At 40.8% G+C, this 17,186-nt stretch overlaps 1 protein-coding gene across 2 annotated transcripts in view; it reads right to left on the reverse strand.

Annotated features, from left to right (window-relative positions):
• WDFY4 (WDFY family member 4) overlaps nt 1–17,186 on the reverse strand; it is a 278,092-nt gene that overhangs the window by 219,123 nt on the left and 41,783 nt on the right. For both annotated transcript variants that reach the window (XM_060286432.1, XM_070043905.1), the window contains one exon: nt 10,593–11,173. In XM_060286432.1, coding sequence (XP_060142415.1) covers nt 10,593–11,173 — 581 coding nt within the window. The remainder of the gene's footprint in view (nt 1–10,592; nt 11,174–17,186) is intronic.

Genomic DNA, 17,186 nt, shown 5'->3' on the forward strand with positions numbered 1-17,186 from the left:
GGCTTTGGAGGTAGACCTGAGTTCAAAGTCTTGCTCCATCACTTACTAGGTGTTAACTTTCAACCATGTTTCTTATCCTTTCTCCATTTCTTTATTGGTAAAATGCTAAAATTTGAGAGGGAATTAAATGAAAATAAGTCATTGGTGCTCAGTCCCCAGAGACATTCAACCAATGACTATTGCTTTTCATCACCTAATACCACTTACTAAATGTTTTTGATGCTGACAAATACTTCCCTGCCCTCTAAAAGCTGGTAGGATAAGTAGAACAAGGTTCAGCACTGAGATCCTCAGTTAAGCTGCATGCTGTCCAGATGGCCAAGACAAAGGCCTCCTCAGAGAACCCTCTGCCCCTGGAATAGAGAGGTCAGGGGACCTCAGAAAGAGAATTCTCCCAAGACAAAGCAAGAAGAGAAGGGCCTGGGATCTGACCAAGGCCTAGCTACAAAGGGCAGCTGCAGCCTCACTGAGGCATTGCTGTGTCTGCAGAAAGGCAGGATGGCCAGAATAAGGATGGGCTGCATGGAGTCTGGGAAAAGGAAAATCTCGGAGCAAGACTCACAATTAAAAATCATCAACCACACAAAGAAACAAGGAAACTTCAGTTTAAAATACACATTAAAAAAAATAGCTCTTTACTGTTTACAGGAAAAATACCTAAAGCATGAGGACACAGAAAGCTTAAAGGATAAAAAATAATTCAGGCACATACTAACCAAAAGAACACTGGTGGAGCCTTATTATTATTAGATAAAGTTGTTATGTTCTAATGGAGATTAAGAAGGTCATCATATAATGATAAAAACTTTGATACCTCTAGATGATGGAAAAAATATAAATGTGTGTGATTCTAATAGCCTCAGATATACGTAAGGCAAAAGTTAACAGATATTGGGACTTCCCTGGTGCTGCAGTGGTTAAGAATCCACCTGCTAATGCAGGAGGCATGGATTCAATCCCTGCTCCGGGAAGATCCCACATGCTGCGGAGCAACTAAGCCCATGCGCCCCAACTACTGAGCCTGTGCTCTAGAGCCTGCAAGCCACAACTTATGAGCCCATGCGCCACAACTACTGAAGTCTGCACGCCTAGAGCCCGTGCTCCACAATAAGAGAAGCCACCGCAATGAGAAGCCCGCGCGATGCAACGAAGAGTAGCCCCTGCTCTCCGCAACTAGAGAAAGCCAAGGCACAGCAATGAAGACCCAACGCAGCCAAAAATAAATAAATAAATAAATTTATTTTAAAAAAATTAACAGATATTGACAAAGCTACCATTATAATGAAATATATTTAACACATCTTAGTAGCTGATATGCAAACAATCTTAAAATTTGAACAACTGACAAATTTCATCTAGAGGACATAAATAGAGCATTGAACCTAACAATTGGAAAATGTGCATTATTTTCAAGCACCCAGGAATATTTATGAAAATTTACCACACTGGGGACACAAAGTCAAGCTCAACTAATTTCAAAGGATTAGCATCATACAGTCCACTTTGTTTCAAGATGACAAAGTTAGAAGTCAATAACAAAAAGATGATCAAAAATACTCTAACTTTGGAAATTTATAATTCAAATAAGATTCAAGAGTAAACCTGTAAGTCATAAGGGAAATTAGAAAATATTTAGCAGTAAATTATATTGAAAATTTGATATAATAAAACTTGTGTGATGGAACTAAAGTAATAGTTACAAGGAAATTTATATTTAAAAAGAGGACTTAAAATTGGTCTCATAACAATTAAATTAAGAAAAAGAATACTAGAATAAACCCAAAGAAAGTGGAAGGAAATAATAAGAACAAAAAAAGAAACAGAAAATCGATGTATGAGACAGGAAAAGCTGAATGCTGGTTCACAGACACATTAATAAATTAACCTCTGCTAAGAACGCTGGGGTGCTGCAGGCAAAAGAGAAAGAATACACAAATGATAGTGTTAGGAATAAAAAGTTAAAAGGATATTGTGAATGGCCTTATGCCAATAAATTAAAACAGGTGAAATGAGAACAATAAACTTGAAAAATAACTTACTATGAATCATACAAGAATAAATTGAAATTTATTCTCACAAAAATATATCTTTGCAGAGGTGACATCAACACCATTATGGTGTGAAAAGCTCCCTTTGTCTCTCCCCTTCAGCCTACAACTAGTGAAACATTCCTAACTCCAGAAAGCTTCCTCTGCCCAACACAGCAGGATGCTGGAGAGATCCATACATCAGTACATCTGAAGGTGGGTGAATTGGGACACACAGAGGAGGCAGAACCAGGGACTAGCAGAGGCAGTGCTGGGATCCTGGCCCCTGGACACAGCTGCTGAGTCTGCAGCCCCAGCGAACCTGGTAGCAGCAACAGAGGTGGCACATGAGACCTAGGCCTCCCAGCCACAATGGCACCCATAGCCACAGGGAGCCGGACAGCAGCGGTGGCAGGACCTATGACCCTGGTCCCTCCAGCCAAAGCAGCACCCGCAACTCCAGCCTCCCCCACTCCTACCAATGACAGCAGCACCCACCAACCCAACAACCCTGAAGGCGGCAAAGGTGGCCATGACTCTGGCTTCTCCCCTTCCCCACTGTGGCAGCAGTGTCCGTGACCCAGGTGTCCCCAGACATGGTAGAGGTGCCTGCCATCCCACTGTCCCAGGCGGAAATACCAGTGACAGTAGCAACACTGGCAGCAGCAAGGCACAAGCAGTGGCAATGAGGACACCAGAGAAACCTCTGGCAGAGGTGCTGAAGGGTGGAAAATGCTGGTTCTCAAATATAGCCGGAGGCCACTCAAGAGAAACAAAAACTTGGGCTATAGCACCACCTACTGAAAAACAAAAAGAAAGGCCTTTAATTAAGAACTCGAACTGTTAGAATCAAAGTAAAAAAAACTTTATCTAAATAAGAAAGAAGTTTGCTCCTTCAAATGCACCAGCAGAGGAACAACTCATCAAGGACCATGAAAACACAGTATCACAAAAAGAAAATAACAATTCTGTAAAACTTCAAGTCACAGAAGATTGTGATCTAACTGACAGAGAATTCAAAATAGCTGTCATGAAGAAATTCAATTAGCTACAAGAAAACTCAGAAAAGCAGTTCAATGAGCTAAAGAGTAAAATTAATAAACAGAGGAATACTTTACCAAAGAGACTGAAACTCCAAAAAAGAACTAATTGGAAATTCTGGAGCTGGAGAACTCAATAAATGAGATAAAGAATGGATTAGAAAGCACTGGAAATAGAGCAGACCATATGGAAGAGAGAATGAGTGAGCTTGAAGTTAGAAATCTAGAAATGATTCAGGTAGAAGAAGAGAGAGAAATAAGATTTTTTAATAAAGAAACTACAAGAACTATCAAACTTGATTAGAAAAGGCAACATAAGGATAACGGGTATCCCAGAAGAAGAGAGCTTATTTAAAGAAACAACAGTTGAGAACTTTCCAAACCTGGGAAGAAACTGGATATACAAGTCCACAAAACTAACAGAACACCCAATTATCTCAATACAAAAAGATCTTCTCCAAGACACATTATATTAAAACTGTCAAAAGTCAATGATAAACAATTTTAAAGACAATCAGAAAAAAAAAAAAGACAGTAACCTACAAGTTACCCCATTAGGCTATCAGCAGATTCCTCAGCAAAAACTCTATAGACCAGGAGAGAGTGGAATGACATACTCAAAATATTGCAAGATAAAAACTGTCAACCAAGAACACTCTACCCAGCAAAGTTATCCTTCAGATATGAAGAAGAAATAAAGTCTTTCCCAGACAAACAAAAGCTGAGGGAGTTCATCACTACTAGACCTGCCTTATAAGAAATGTTGAAAGGAGCTCTTCTACCTGAAACAAAACATCAAAAGTACAAAAAACTTTGAGTAGGTAATAAACAGACAGAATCAGAAAATTGTAACTCTTCACCAGAGTTAGTTGTTAAACAATTATAGCATAAAGGTTAAAGGGGGGAAAAAGCTTTAAAAGCAACTATAGCTACTTCAATTTGGTAATAAACTCACAACATAGAAAGGGATAATTTGTGGCAACAAACATAAAAGGGGAAGAAGACAAGGACAAAATCTGTATAGGCAAATGAAGATGAGACACTTTCAGCAGAAAAAGAACTACGTAATCTCTGAGACAGTTTATACAAACCTCATGGTAACCACAAAACTAAAATCTAGAGCAGAGAAATGAAACATAAAAAAGAGGAAACTTAGAAAAGTATCATCTAAAACCACCAAATTAAAATGACAGAAAATCAAGGAAAAAGAAACAATGAAAATACAGAGCAACCAGAAAACAAAAGATTAAATGGCAGTACTGAGTCTTCACATATCAATAATCACCCTAAATGTAAATGGACTGAATTCACCAATCAAAAGACAGAGAGTGGCTGAACAGATTAAAAAACAAGACCCAACTATATGCTGTCTCCAGGAGACTCATCTCAGCTCTAAAGACAAATATAGGCTTGAAGTAAAGATATGGAAAATGATACTCTAAGCAAATGGCAGCCAAAACAAAAAAACAAAGAACAGGTGCAGCCATACTCAGATCAGACAAAATAGACTTCAAGTCAAAAAAGGTAACAAGAGACAAAGATGGACATTATACAAAGGGGATGATCCACCAAGCAGACAGAACAACTATTAATGTATTTGCACCTGATGTAGGAACACCAAAATATATAAAGCAATTGTAACAAACCTAAAGGGAGAAATTGACAGCAACACAGTAATAGTAGGGGACTTTAATACCCCACTTACATCAATAGATAGATTACTCAGACAGAAACTCAACAAGGAAACACGGGCCTTAAGTGAAACATTAGAGCAGATGGACTTAAATGAATATAGAACATTCCATCCAAAATCAGCAGAATATACATTCTTTTCAGGTGCACGTGGAAATTCTCAAGGATAGACCATATGTTGGGACACAGATCTCAATAAATTTAAGAAGAATGAAATCATATCAAGCATCTTTTCCAATCACACCTGTATGAAACTAGAAATCGACTACAAGAAGAAAGCTGGAAAAACCACAAATTTGCGGTGTCAAAATCTGTGTGATGCAGTAAAAGCAGTTCTAAGAGGGAAGTTTATAGCAACACAGTCCTACCTCAAGAAATAAGAAAAATCTCAAAAAAAAAATCTAAACTTACACCTAAATGAACTAGAAAAAGAAAAACAAACAGCCCAAAGTCAGTAGAAGGAAGGAAATAATAACAACCATAATGGAAATAAATGAAATAGAGACTAAAAAGACAATAGTCTGAAACTAAGACATGGTTCTTAGAAAAGATAAACAAAATTGACAAACTTTTAGCTAGACTCACCAAGATAAAGAGAGAGAAGGTTCAAATAAATAAAATCAGAAACAAAAAAGAAGTTACAACAGATATCACAGAAATACAAAGGATTTTAAGAGAGTACTCTGAACTGCTATACACCAACAAATTGGACAACCTACAAGAAATGGATAAAATCTTAGAATCACACAACTTTCCAAGACTGATTCATGAAGAAACAGAAAATCTGAATAAACTGATCACTAGTAAGGAGATTGAAACAGTAATAAAAAAATATCACAAAAAACAGAAGTCCAGGACCAGACAAATTCAGTGGTGAATTCTACCATTCAAAGAAGAATCTCAAACTCTTCCAAAAAACTGAAGACAAGGGAATGCTTCCTAACACAGTTTATGAGGCCAGCACTACCCTGATACCAAAACCAGACAAGGACAACACAAAAAAAGAAAATTATAGGCCAATGTCTCTGATGAACATAGATGCAAAAATTCTCAACAAAATATTAGCAAACCAAATACAACAATACATTAAAAGGATCATACACCATGATCAAGTGGGATTTATTCTAAGGATGCAAGGGTGAGTCAACATTCGCAAATCAATCAATATGATACATCACATAAACAAAAAAAGGATACAAATCACATGAGCATCTCAATAGAGGCAGAAAAAGCATTTGACAAGATTCAACATCCATTTATGATAAAACTCTGAATAAAATGAATAATGGCCATAAATGACATATATGTCAAACCCAGCCAACATCATACTGAACAGTGAGAAACAAAGCTTTTTCTCTTAGATTAGGAACAAGAAAAGGATGCCACTCTCACCACTCTTACTTAACATAGTAGTGGAAGAATTAACATTGTTAAAATGTCCATAATTACCTAAAGCAATCTACAGATTCAATGCAATCCCTATCAAAATCCCAACATTTTTCACAGAAATAGAATTTAAAAGTCCTAAAATTTGTATGGAACCACAGAAGGCCTTGAATAGCCAAAGCAATTCTGAGAAAAAAGAACAAAGCTGGAGGTGTCACACTCCCTAATTTCAAATTATACTACAAAGCTACAGTAATCAAAACATATATAAAGAAGTCAAACAGGGACTTCCCTGTGGCACAGTGGTTAAGAATCCACCTGCCAATGAAGGGGACACAAGTTTGATCCCTGGTCTGGGAAGATCCCACATGCCACGGAGCAACTAAGGCCATGTGCCACAACTACTGAAGCCCGCGCGCCCAGAGCCCGTGCTCCGCAACAAGAGAAGCCACCACAATGAGAAGCCCACACACCGCAACGAGTAGCCCCCACTCGCCGCAACTAGAGAAAGCCTGCGTGCAGCAACAAAGACCCAACGCAGCCAAAAATAAATTAATTAATTAAAAAAAAAAAAAACTCACACAACTCAACAACAACAAAAATTTTCTAAATGGACAGAGATCTAAGTAGAGATTCCAGAAATGACATACAGATGGCCAACAGGCACATGAAAAGATGTTCAACATTACTAATTATTAGGGAAATGTAAAGCAAAACCACAATAAGATATCACCTCATGCCTGTTAGAATAACTATTATAAAAAAGACAGGCAACAACAAGTACTGGTGAGGGTGCAGAGAAAAGGAACCCTCATACACTGTTGGTGGGAATGTAAATAAACAGTATGGAGATTCCTCAAAAATTAATAATAGAACTACCATATGATCCAACTATTCCGCTTCTGGGTATTTATCCAAAGGTTATGAAAACACTAATTCAAAAAGATATATGCACCCCTATGTTCATTGCAACATTATTTACAATAGCCAAGATATGGAAACAATCTAAGTGCACATTAACAGATGAATGGATAAGATGTCACACACACACACACACACACACACACACACACACACAGTGGAATACTACTCATCCATAAAAAAATATGAAATCTTGACATTTGCAAAAATATGAATGGACCTTGAGGGTATTATGCTAAGTGAAATAAGTCAGATGGAGAAAGATAAATACAGTATGATTTCACTCATATATGCAATATAAAAAATACAAAATAAATGAACAAACAGAACAAAACAAAAGTAAACACATAGATAACAGAGAATGAACGGATTAGTGGTTACCAGAGGGGAAGGAGGGATGGGGGAGGGCAAAATGGGTAAGGAGAATCAACTGTATAGTAATGAATTGGAAACAAGATTTTTGGTGGTGAGAACACTATGGTATACACAGAAGTCGAGTTATAATGTTGTACACATGAAACTTATATAGTTATAAACCAATGTTACATCAATTTAAAAAATGTGCAAAGGCTCTAACAGACATTTGTCCAAAGAAGATACACAAATAACCAACAGGCACATGAAAAGCTTCTCAATATCATTAGCCTTCAAGGAAATGCAAATCAAAACCACAATAAGATACCACATCACCCCCACTAGGAGGGCTATAATCAAAAAGATAATAACAAGTGTTGGCAAGAAGGTATTCAAACTGAAACCCTCACCCACTGCTAGTGAGAATGTAAAATGGTGCAGTCACTTTGCATAATGATTTGGTAATTCCTCAAAATGTTAAATGTAGAATTACCATATGATTTAGCAGTTCCACTCCTACGTATCTAGCTAAGAAATATGTAAACATGTATCTACACAAAAACTTGTACATGAATGTTCATAGCAGCACTATTCATAATAACCCCAAAGTGAAAACAATCCAAATGTCCATCAGCTGATAAACGTATAAGTAAACTGTGGTATACACACTGGAAAATTGTCAATAAAAAGAATGAAGTATTGATACATGCTACAACATGGATGAACCTTGAAAACATTATGCTAAAGAATCCAGAAACAAAAAAAATCACATACTGTATGATTCTATTTATATGATATATCCAGAATAGGCAAGTTCCTAAATACAGAAAGTAAATTAGTGGTTGCCTGGGACTGGAGGTAGGGGCAGGGGAAATGGAAAATAATGGCTAATGGGTATGGAGTTTCTTTTGGTGTGATAAAAATGTTCTAATCAATTGTGGTAATGATTGTATATTTCTTTGAATATACAAAACAAATTATTGTACATTTTAAATGGGTGAATTTTATGGTGTATGAATTATGTACAAGTAAAGCTGTTTTTTTTGTTTTTTTTTTTAAAAAGCTGTTTTTTAAAAAGGTAAAAAAACAAAAAAAAAAGAATAAATCTTCTCTCAAGAAAACGTCAGGCTCCTGAGATTACACTGGCAAATTCTATCACATAGCTAAGGAACAGAAATAGTAGGACTTCCCTGATGGCACAGTGATTAAGAATCCACCTGCCAATGCAGGGGACACAGGTTCGAGCCTGGTCCGGGAAGATCCCGCATGCCTCAGAGCAACTAAGCCCATGTGCCGCAACTACTGAGCCCGCAAGCCACAACTACTGAAGCTCGCATGCCTAGAGCCCGTGCTCCGCAATAAGAGAAGCCACTGCAATGAGAAGCCTGTGCACCACAATGAAGAGTAGCCCCACTCGCCACAACCAGAGAAAGCAACGAAGACCCAATGCAGCTAATTAATTAATTAATTTTTAAAAGAAAGGAATAGAAATAGTAATCTTTCCATAAACTCTTCCAGAGAATAGAAGAGGGAACACTGCCCAATTTATGAGGGTAACACAAATTTCATAGTAAAAATAGTCAAGAAAGGAGTGTGAAAGGCTGAACTTTCTCAAGAACAAAAATTCTTTTCAAAAATTAGCAAATCAAATCTAGCAATAATTATATCATGAGCAAATTGTGAAGGAATGCAAGGTGAGAAAACTAATCGATTTACCAGATTAACCAATGTAACAGGAACAATCATATGATTATTATGGTAGCTGGAGAATTGACATCCATCCCCCTCACCACCAACCCCCGACATGTCTGGCCAAAGGGGGCTCTCTTTGGAGAAACACGTGCAATGTCTTTCAGAAGACTGTCTTGTGGTGTTAAAGGCAAGATGACCTGGAGAGGTGGCAGGCAGGATAGTTTACTGAAATATTTGTGTTTTGTCATTGCTGCTTCAGAGGAATGAAAAAAAGACACCAACTATTTTGTTGCCTTGTTCTTTTGTTTTTCCCCTCTCGCTCCAAGGTGGTGGGGGGTTCTTTGTGCTCCCCTGCTTTAGTGGAATTCTGTGTTACAGGGATGAAAGCAAAAGGTTATCAAAGTATGAGGTCCTTGAGGAGATGAGCCTGCAGAAGTAAGAGAAATTGTCCTTGTTAGGGGAAATGGAAGCAGCAAGAAGAACAGGAAGAGTCCCATGATTGGGAAGGATGCTGTTGTTTGTGTCTTACAAGTCAAGGACCACACCCACACCCTGGCAGTGCCCTGGCAGGTGTGTGGGGGGGGGGGGAGATAAGACCTAGGAAGCAAAGGCTGCCGGGCATACCAGGGAGGCTGGGCCCAGGCATCAAAGCTCCCAGGAGCAGCAAAGATGCCAAAGAAGAAAGTGAGCCTATGGGCAGCAGAGCTCTGCCCTCAGTTTCCAAGATCGGGTAAACTTCCCTGGTTCTCCTGCGACCCGACAGCATCCCCCAGCCCTGTATTGAGTTGGATTGGTTTTCTGCCAGCTCTCAGGGTGGGGGTGGGTGAACGGGGAGAGGGGCTTGAAAACAAAGTTAACTTGATTTAAAGAAAAGACAGTCCTGCTTTCACCAGCAAAGCCCTCTGGGGTCCCTAGGAAAAACAAAATGGAATCTAGGTGATAAAATAAGGTCTCACCTCCTCTCCTGTGCTTAGTCTAGTTTCACTTGCTCATAGGGTACTGCACACAGAGGCCCGCACCACGCACCTCAGACCGGAGTTCCTAGTGCGAAACGGCTGCACGGGACCCTGCAGCCCGTGGAGCGTGCGCAGAAGCGCTGCATACGATACTCAATTCAAGATGGCGGCGGTGAGCTGTGTGCAGAGACGCTGCACCCGGCACTGCGATCTCCGCCCCCCGCCCCCCCACTCTAGATCCCTAAACGGCAGCCCCACCCCTGGCCTGTCAGGAGAGCAAGTGAGTTGGCACCTCTCCATTCTCTGATAAAAGAAGAAAGCTTTCCTTTGCTTCTGAATCCAACTCCGTCTCGTTCTATTCGCTGGAACAACGCCGGGCGGGGACACCTACTCTGAAGAATAAGTAACAACGTGACGGTTCCTCACAGCCAGTTTGTACTACGCGTGCGCGGGGTGCTTACGTAGGACTCGGGAGACAGAGATACACTGATTACAGATTAGGGAAGCAGGCAGCAAAGCTCTACCTGTCCTCCAGGTCTGGCCACTGCTTGAAGTTTCCCTGGGGGTCACTGCCGGCTTCTCCCTTCTGAGCGTCCACAACCGCCTCCTGCCTCGCCCTCGGTGAGTCCTTCAGGTCCTTGCACAGGTGGAGGGTGCCTCGGGCCATGCTGTCCAGGAAGCTGAGGATCTGGAGGCAGCTCTGTATCTTGGGTGGGAGTGGGCTGGCAGAGGAAAAAGCCGCACTCATCAAATCGGCAAATGGCCTGGCCTTTGTGTCCTCCCAGGAGTGCGGAGGAGCGCCCTCTTCCTGCAGGGCCCCGAAACAGCCCAGCAAGCAGAGGTCCTCTGCCAGCTTCTCAAACAGCCCGGTCCTCCTAAAGAAGTCACCGTTGACGGGGTCCAGGTACAGTGCTGCAGACACAGCACAGAGGGTGTGCAGGACCAGGTCCAGGGTCTGGCTGGGGGACACTGCCCCCCAGGTCTGCAGTGGGGGCTCCCGGAGAGACCCCTCCAGGTCAGAGAGCAGGGACAGCAGCCCATTGAACCCACTGGAGACTCTGAAAGCAGCACGGCCTTTGGGGGTCTCCAGGATCCGGAGCAGAGACTGAAACCAATGAGATACAAGTGAGTGAGATGGAGGAGGCAGATCTTTAACGCTGAGCTCCCACCCATCCCTGCCAAAGCGTTCCGGGTGCTCTTCTGCGCTCCACTCCGTAGGAACAGCGAGCTACCGATGCGCGACTCTGAAACACTGGGAGGTCAGTACCATTCCTCTTACTTTTAGTTTTGGGTTGTGCCTCAGTGTCTTCATTCAGATGGCTGCTCTTAAAGGCTATGCTGCTTTATAGGGTTGACTTACAGTCCTGTATCTTGACTTAAATGCATCTCCCTCCACAAAGCTTTCCCTGACCCTTAGCTTGTTCTCATCCCAGGCTGAGCGCTCACACCTCTAAATCCCCAATCAAAACTCTCACCACACTGTATTGAAGCTACTTGAAAATTGTCTCAGCCTTCGCCTGCATTGAAGCCCCATGAAATCAGGCTTGCTCACTGCTGTGGAACATAGCACCTACGTAATAAATATTTGCTAAACTTATGGAATGAACCATTTCCTGTATTGCAAAAGGAGACTCAGTGAAATCTATATAAAGCAACTTATTACTATTTACCTCCCTCTCTGTGCAAGCACAGATACTTCTAATAAATGAAAGATAGTCAAACAAATCTACTTAAAACCTGGTGTGAAAATATGAGGAAATTAAGGTGGAGAAGAGAAATCCTAATGGAAAGAAACATATAGATATAGCATATAATATAGACCGTGTGTGGAGTTTAGGCTATTTCAACACACATATGCAATCTACCTTCTACAGATTGCTGAGATTTCTACTGGACAGCCAAACTTTTAATTCCTTCTAAAATCAAATATTTACTAAGCACTTCCAATATACTATTCATTGAGCCCTGTGCACGATATACACTAGGTATTCAATAAATGTTTCGGAAGGAAAGAAGGACTACATTTAAGAAGTTCTCCTTCTGTGCTAAAGTTTCACACCTAAAAGTGAAGAATGCATGGATGATCTTAGGTAAATATCAAAAGCCTCTAACTTTTGGTATTTAGTTATTTACTATTCATGAAAATTGCATGGGACTGCATCGAAGACCCAGGCTTCTTAGGCATGTTTCCCAGAGAATGGCCAGTCCCTGTAGTTTTGCTCTGGAGGAAGATTTGAATTGTTTTGTCCTTTCAAGTGTTTAGTGTTCAGTGACACAAGAAAGAGGATTGTCCGGGCAGGCACAACTTAAAGTCAATTTCAGGATGCTTGAAACAAGTTTCAAAGAGAAAAAATAAAAAGAAATTCCCAATTTGAGAGAGAGGGGATGATGCTGTGTCTTAAATGCATGGTTTAGGGTGACAGTCTATAGCATAATGCATGAAAGTCCATTGACAAAGAGAAAACTGGTGGGTCAGAAAAAAGGAGGGAAGGGATTCGATTTTTAAATTCTCATATAGAGAAAGTCAAATAGAAATTCAGTAAAGTTACAGGTAGCTATGAAATATGAAGTCATGCACTTTGCAGGGCAAAGGTGATTTTCTAGCTCTATCTCTAAAATGCTGGTAACCCTAACCTAACACTAGAGTTTTATCTGAAACAATATAATGTGTACCCCTAACACCCAAATTCTGTTATCTAATATTATATTCTGCTACACGAAGCCTGAGCTGCTTGGCAGGCAGTCAACCCAAGCTTGGGGTAAGAAAGCACAAAATGAGGCAGGACTAAGTAAATGCATACAGGCAAGGACTCTTTCAAAGATGGAGAGAAATGACGACCAAGGCGCTGCTTAACATGCTCCCACGGCCCCATCCATGACATTTCAAGAAATTAAAAACAAAGATTGTAGAAACTAGGAGAATCTGTAAAAGGCCAAAGGCCACGATTATGTTCAAAATGGACAAATTATCATATAGAGTGATGTAGAAAGATTCATCCCTACCAGTGTGGGTCAGTTGATCTTTTCCCAGTTATAGGAGAAAACAATGCATGACTTATGGTGGTTAGATCAAAGACTACTCACCACAGCTCAGGGAGTGACTGTGGTGAAATTGAATTGTCATTTTGTTCTTTAAAAGAAACAGCATCAGGGCCGTGCACTAACCGGGGATCAAATGAGAGTGGTGGGATAGACTTCAGGGAAATGGGCTTTCCAGACTGCCTGAAAGCTAGAAGCAAAAGTGAAACATTAAGGACCAGGCAGTGACAACTGCTTTCTCCTCCTGGGTGAGGATATGACCCAACTACTTCTGAATTTGGCTCAAAACCCAGGAAAGTTTGATATTTGTAGACAGGTCCTTAAAGAGAAGATTGTATATAGACTGTTAGAGCAGATTCTTCAGAATAGTGACATTTGGTGAATGTAAAACCTTATGGTTTAGCAACACAGAGCTTTCTAGACCAGGCACGGCCTTTCTCTTTATAGACCGCATCACCACAGCTGCCTTCCTCAAACCCCACCCCCAACCCCAGGACACTGGGGCCAGTCCTCTGTGCCTGCCTTGTGTGAGCAACTCACTCCGCACAGAATATTGTTTCTTTGGTCAAGTTGGAAATGAACTCTAACCTTGAAGTGCGTGTGGTGGTGGTAGTTTCTTCCTGCCAACTGATAACCCACACAAAAGGCTGAGCATTAACGTGTGGTACAGCGTGCATTGCATTGTGTGTCTCGACCTGTCTCAATGTGACTCGTGCCGTGGAAAATAAATACATCACCGAGACATCAGGAAGTCTTAAGCTGTGAAACTGTAAACTGTCTAGATGTATGTGAGTGTTTTCGGTGGCTCCTAAAACTACGATGAGGTTGTTCAAGGCAAATGGAATGAATGGAGCTCTTCTGTTTATCACATGACGTGTGACAAAACAAACACCCAAAAGAGAGAGTAATTAAAAAATAAAACTAATCAGATTAGAGCAATTGTCTAAGTGCTGGATGACCACTAAAACCCCCCTCTTTCCTTAAGAAACCATCTTCCAGTTGTCCAAGTTGACACCAGACGTTGCTCAGAAGGTCTCCATCATTCAAGGAATGTTGAGAGCAGATATTTTAAAAAGAAAGCAAACCAGTAATAGTGTCTGTGTCTCTCAGAGGGTCTATCCTCTGTAATTCCTAGACGGTTCCTTTCTCCTCTGGTTGGGAGGGGTGGAGAAAAAAGCAATGGCGGACCTTAATTGTTGCTTTGTTTGATTTATTAAATTCAAAGTCATTATCTAAAATGGGGGTAATCTCATTAGAACTTAGACTGCTCTATTATTTCTTGGGATGGGGTTAATTTCGTATTTGCAGAGTCATAAAGTAAAGAGCGCCAAATCCAATTACAAAGGCTTAATTTCATAGCAACTAAAGAGAAACATTTCTACCATAAAGGAAAATAAATACTGCACTACTTCGGGAAACGATTTGTCAGGAACTGGGGACCTGGGAGGAGGGTCTCCATTACTGTCATTCAACTTTGCATGATAATGCATCACCTAGGCTTGAGAGTCTACGGAAGGGAGTAAATTTAATCAGCTGAAGTCAAAGTAATCAGGCTAGGGTTGACACATTTCAAGAAAGGTCAGCGTTAAGCACATTTTCTCCTCCTTAACTCAGTTACCATGTCATCCTCTCTGAGTTAGTATTCCTCAAGCTTGAATCTATAAAATGGATGTCTGCTGCAAAGCGCTAACTACGTTAGGACTAACAGGATTTATTTCACATTCTATTATTTGTTATTCCTCATAATTTTCCACGTGTCATGCTGGAGGACCGGTGAGGTAACGCGATTAAGCTCAGAGTTGAACAGCTAAATGTATATTAGCAAATCAATCTGAATTTGTGCATAACCCAATCACAGTCCCACTGGCCATGGAGAGGAAATTCATTTGCTTACATTATTCTTTAACTCGGTTATCATTTGCCAGAATTAGGTGGTGAAGTCACATGTGCCTCTGTATTGGTATGGAAGCACCACTGGATTTTGGGAGCAACTGCCTTAAGTCACATGTTTCTGGAGGAATTTTCTCCTCCAGAGCAGCTGGCTGATTCTCAGGGAAGGGAAATGAGGGTGGCACCATGATGTGAATACGCTTCAGAGATGACAAACCTTTATTGGGTGGTGAGGCAGGGAGTCCTGCCTTTGAAGTCCCCTCCCTCTACCACTTTCACCTCATCCTACATCTGACCCACTTTGCAGGCACAGTGCTTTGGGCAGAGTCCACTGTCAACTGCCAAACAAGGAAATCTAGCCAGAAAGAACTAATTTTACATCTTTGTTTCCCGAGGGGTTCCCAAAGTGATGCAGAACAAGGGCAGATCCCACATCAGATTCCAGCAAACGTTGGCTAATTGCTCACACGACTCAGTGGTGGGCAAGGCTGGAACAGGCTCTGGGGCCCAATCCTTCCCCGCCACCCACGGGAGCTACAACGTGTTATCACCCTAGTCCTGGAAGAACAATGGCGGCTCTGGGCACCCTCCCAACTGCCCAGCAGTGACTTGGTACCCAGGGAGAAGACAGCCCATTGAGTGCGGGGTATGGCTCTGTTAAATAAGCTTACACAGTGTTCATCCCTGATGTGCTCTGTTGATAGTGTGATTCTGAAATGATATTGAATCTGTAAAACACCATAATGGCTTTACATTGCTAATTCTAGAAATTCAATCCTATTACCCAAGGGCTGTCACTCCAATAAGGTGCTTCTGGGCTATAGAGTAAGCAAGATGAACTTTCCAGGAGCAAAGCAGAGAGCTTTTCTATAATGGACACAAAAACACTTGTGCTCTCCAAAACTTTTCTCTCCATGAATCTGTTTGACTTTCAATATGAAAATGTCAGAAATAGATAGGGCTTCCAATTATTCACCCAATAGAAAACCAAAGTCCTAACTGCCTTGCTCTCTGCCTTCCCTGTTCCTTATTAGAATAAGGCTCATGTGAATTAAGCTGAACACAGACATATGAGAAAAAATGCAACAAACAGCAAAATGAAGAGGAAAAATCACCAGATTTTAAATCACTAGTCTTAGATCCAAACTCAACTTCACCATTCAGTATTAGAATCTCTCGGGGCCTATCTCTGCCCAATATTAAGATAGGACCACATGAAGCTAAGGTGCCCTCCAGCTGCAAACTGTCATTAATTCTTGATATCTCTCTCCCTTACTCTCCCGTTTACATGCTCCCCTCAATCCTGTTACTTCACATAATCATGGGACTCCAGTGTCTTTCAACAGACCTTTAACTTTCCTTTTTTGTTTCATCACTTTCACTGATTCTTTGACCCTGTGATTAAATTGCTGTTTTGGTTCTTGTCATCTGCGAAATACATGATAACTATGGTCATAATGCCACTTCTGGATGGGATTCTCGTGACACATTGGCCATGCTGAACTCCACAGGATTAGGTCATGAGAAGACATGAATACAGTTGCATCAGTGCCTGACATTGGCTCTGCTGAGAAATAAAGTAGGTAAAATAAACTGAATGCCATTCTCTAACTGGTGAAATGGTTTTGTACAGAGATAGTCATAGCTAAATAAGGTTGAGGGTTTAATTTTGGAAGTCAGAGCAACTTCGTATTGTATAAAATTCACCAGTGATCCGGAGTGGCATGATAATGCAACATGAGTGTGTATTGCATAGGGGGTTCTTCTGCACATAGACATGACAGGTCCCCAAGTCAGTTCCTTGGGAGATATTTGCATTTACAACTGCTCTTCTCTTAAACAGCATAAACAAAAGAAAGGGGATTTTTTTTTTCTTTTAAGGCATAAGCCCGCAAAGACAAAAGAAATGGAAAAGCAGGAACAGCAACAAAATTGTGAGAGCTGTAAGGCTGATGATGTTTATTATCATCTTTAACTGTTTTAAGATAACTTGATGATTATTAACAATATTACAAAAACAAAAATATATGCTTCTCTTTGTTGTCCAAAGGTGACAGCCTAGTTTTACTTCTCCCTTTGTAACCACTGTTTCTGTGCCTTTGACTGCGTTTTGCTTCCTCTTCCCAGTTGAGGTGTTCCCTCCTCTGTGAGCCTTCCTCAAACATGTAAGGCAGCATTGGTCTCTCCTA

Source organism: Globicephala melas, chromosome 16 (genome assembly GCF_963455315.2).
Source record: "Globicephala melas chromosome 16, mGloMel1.2, whole genome shotgun sequence".
NCBI classification, from domain to species: Eukaryota; Metazoa; Chordata; class Mammalia; order Artiodactyla; family Delphinidae; genus Globicephala; species Globicephala melas.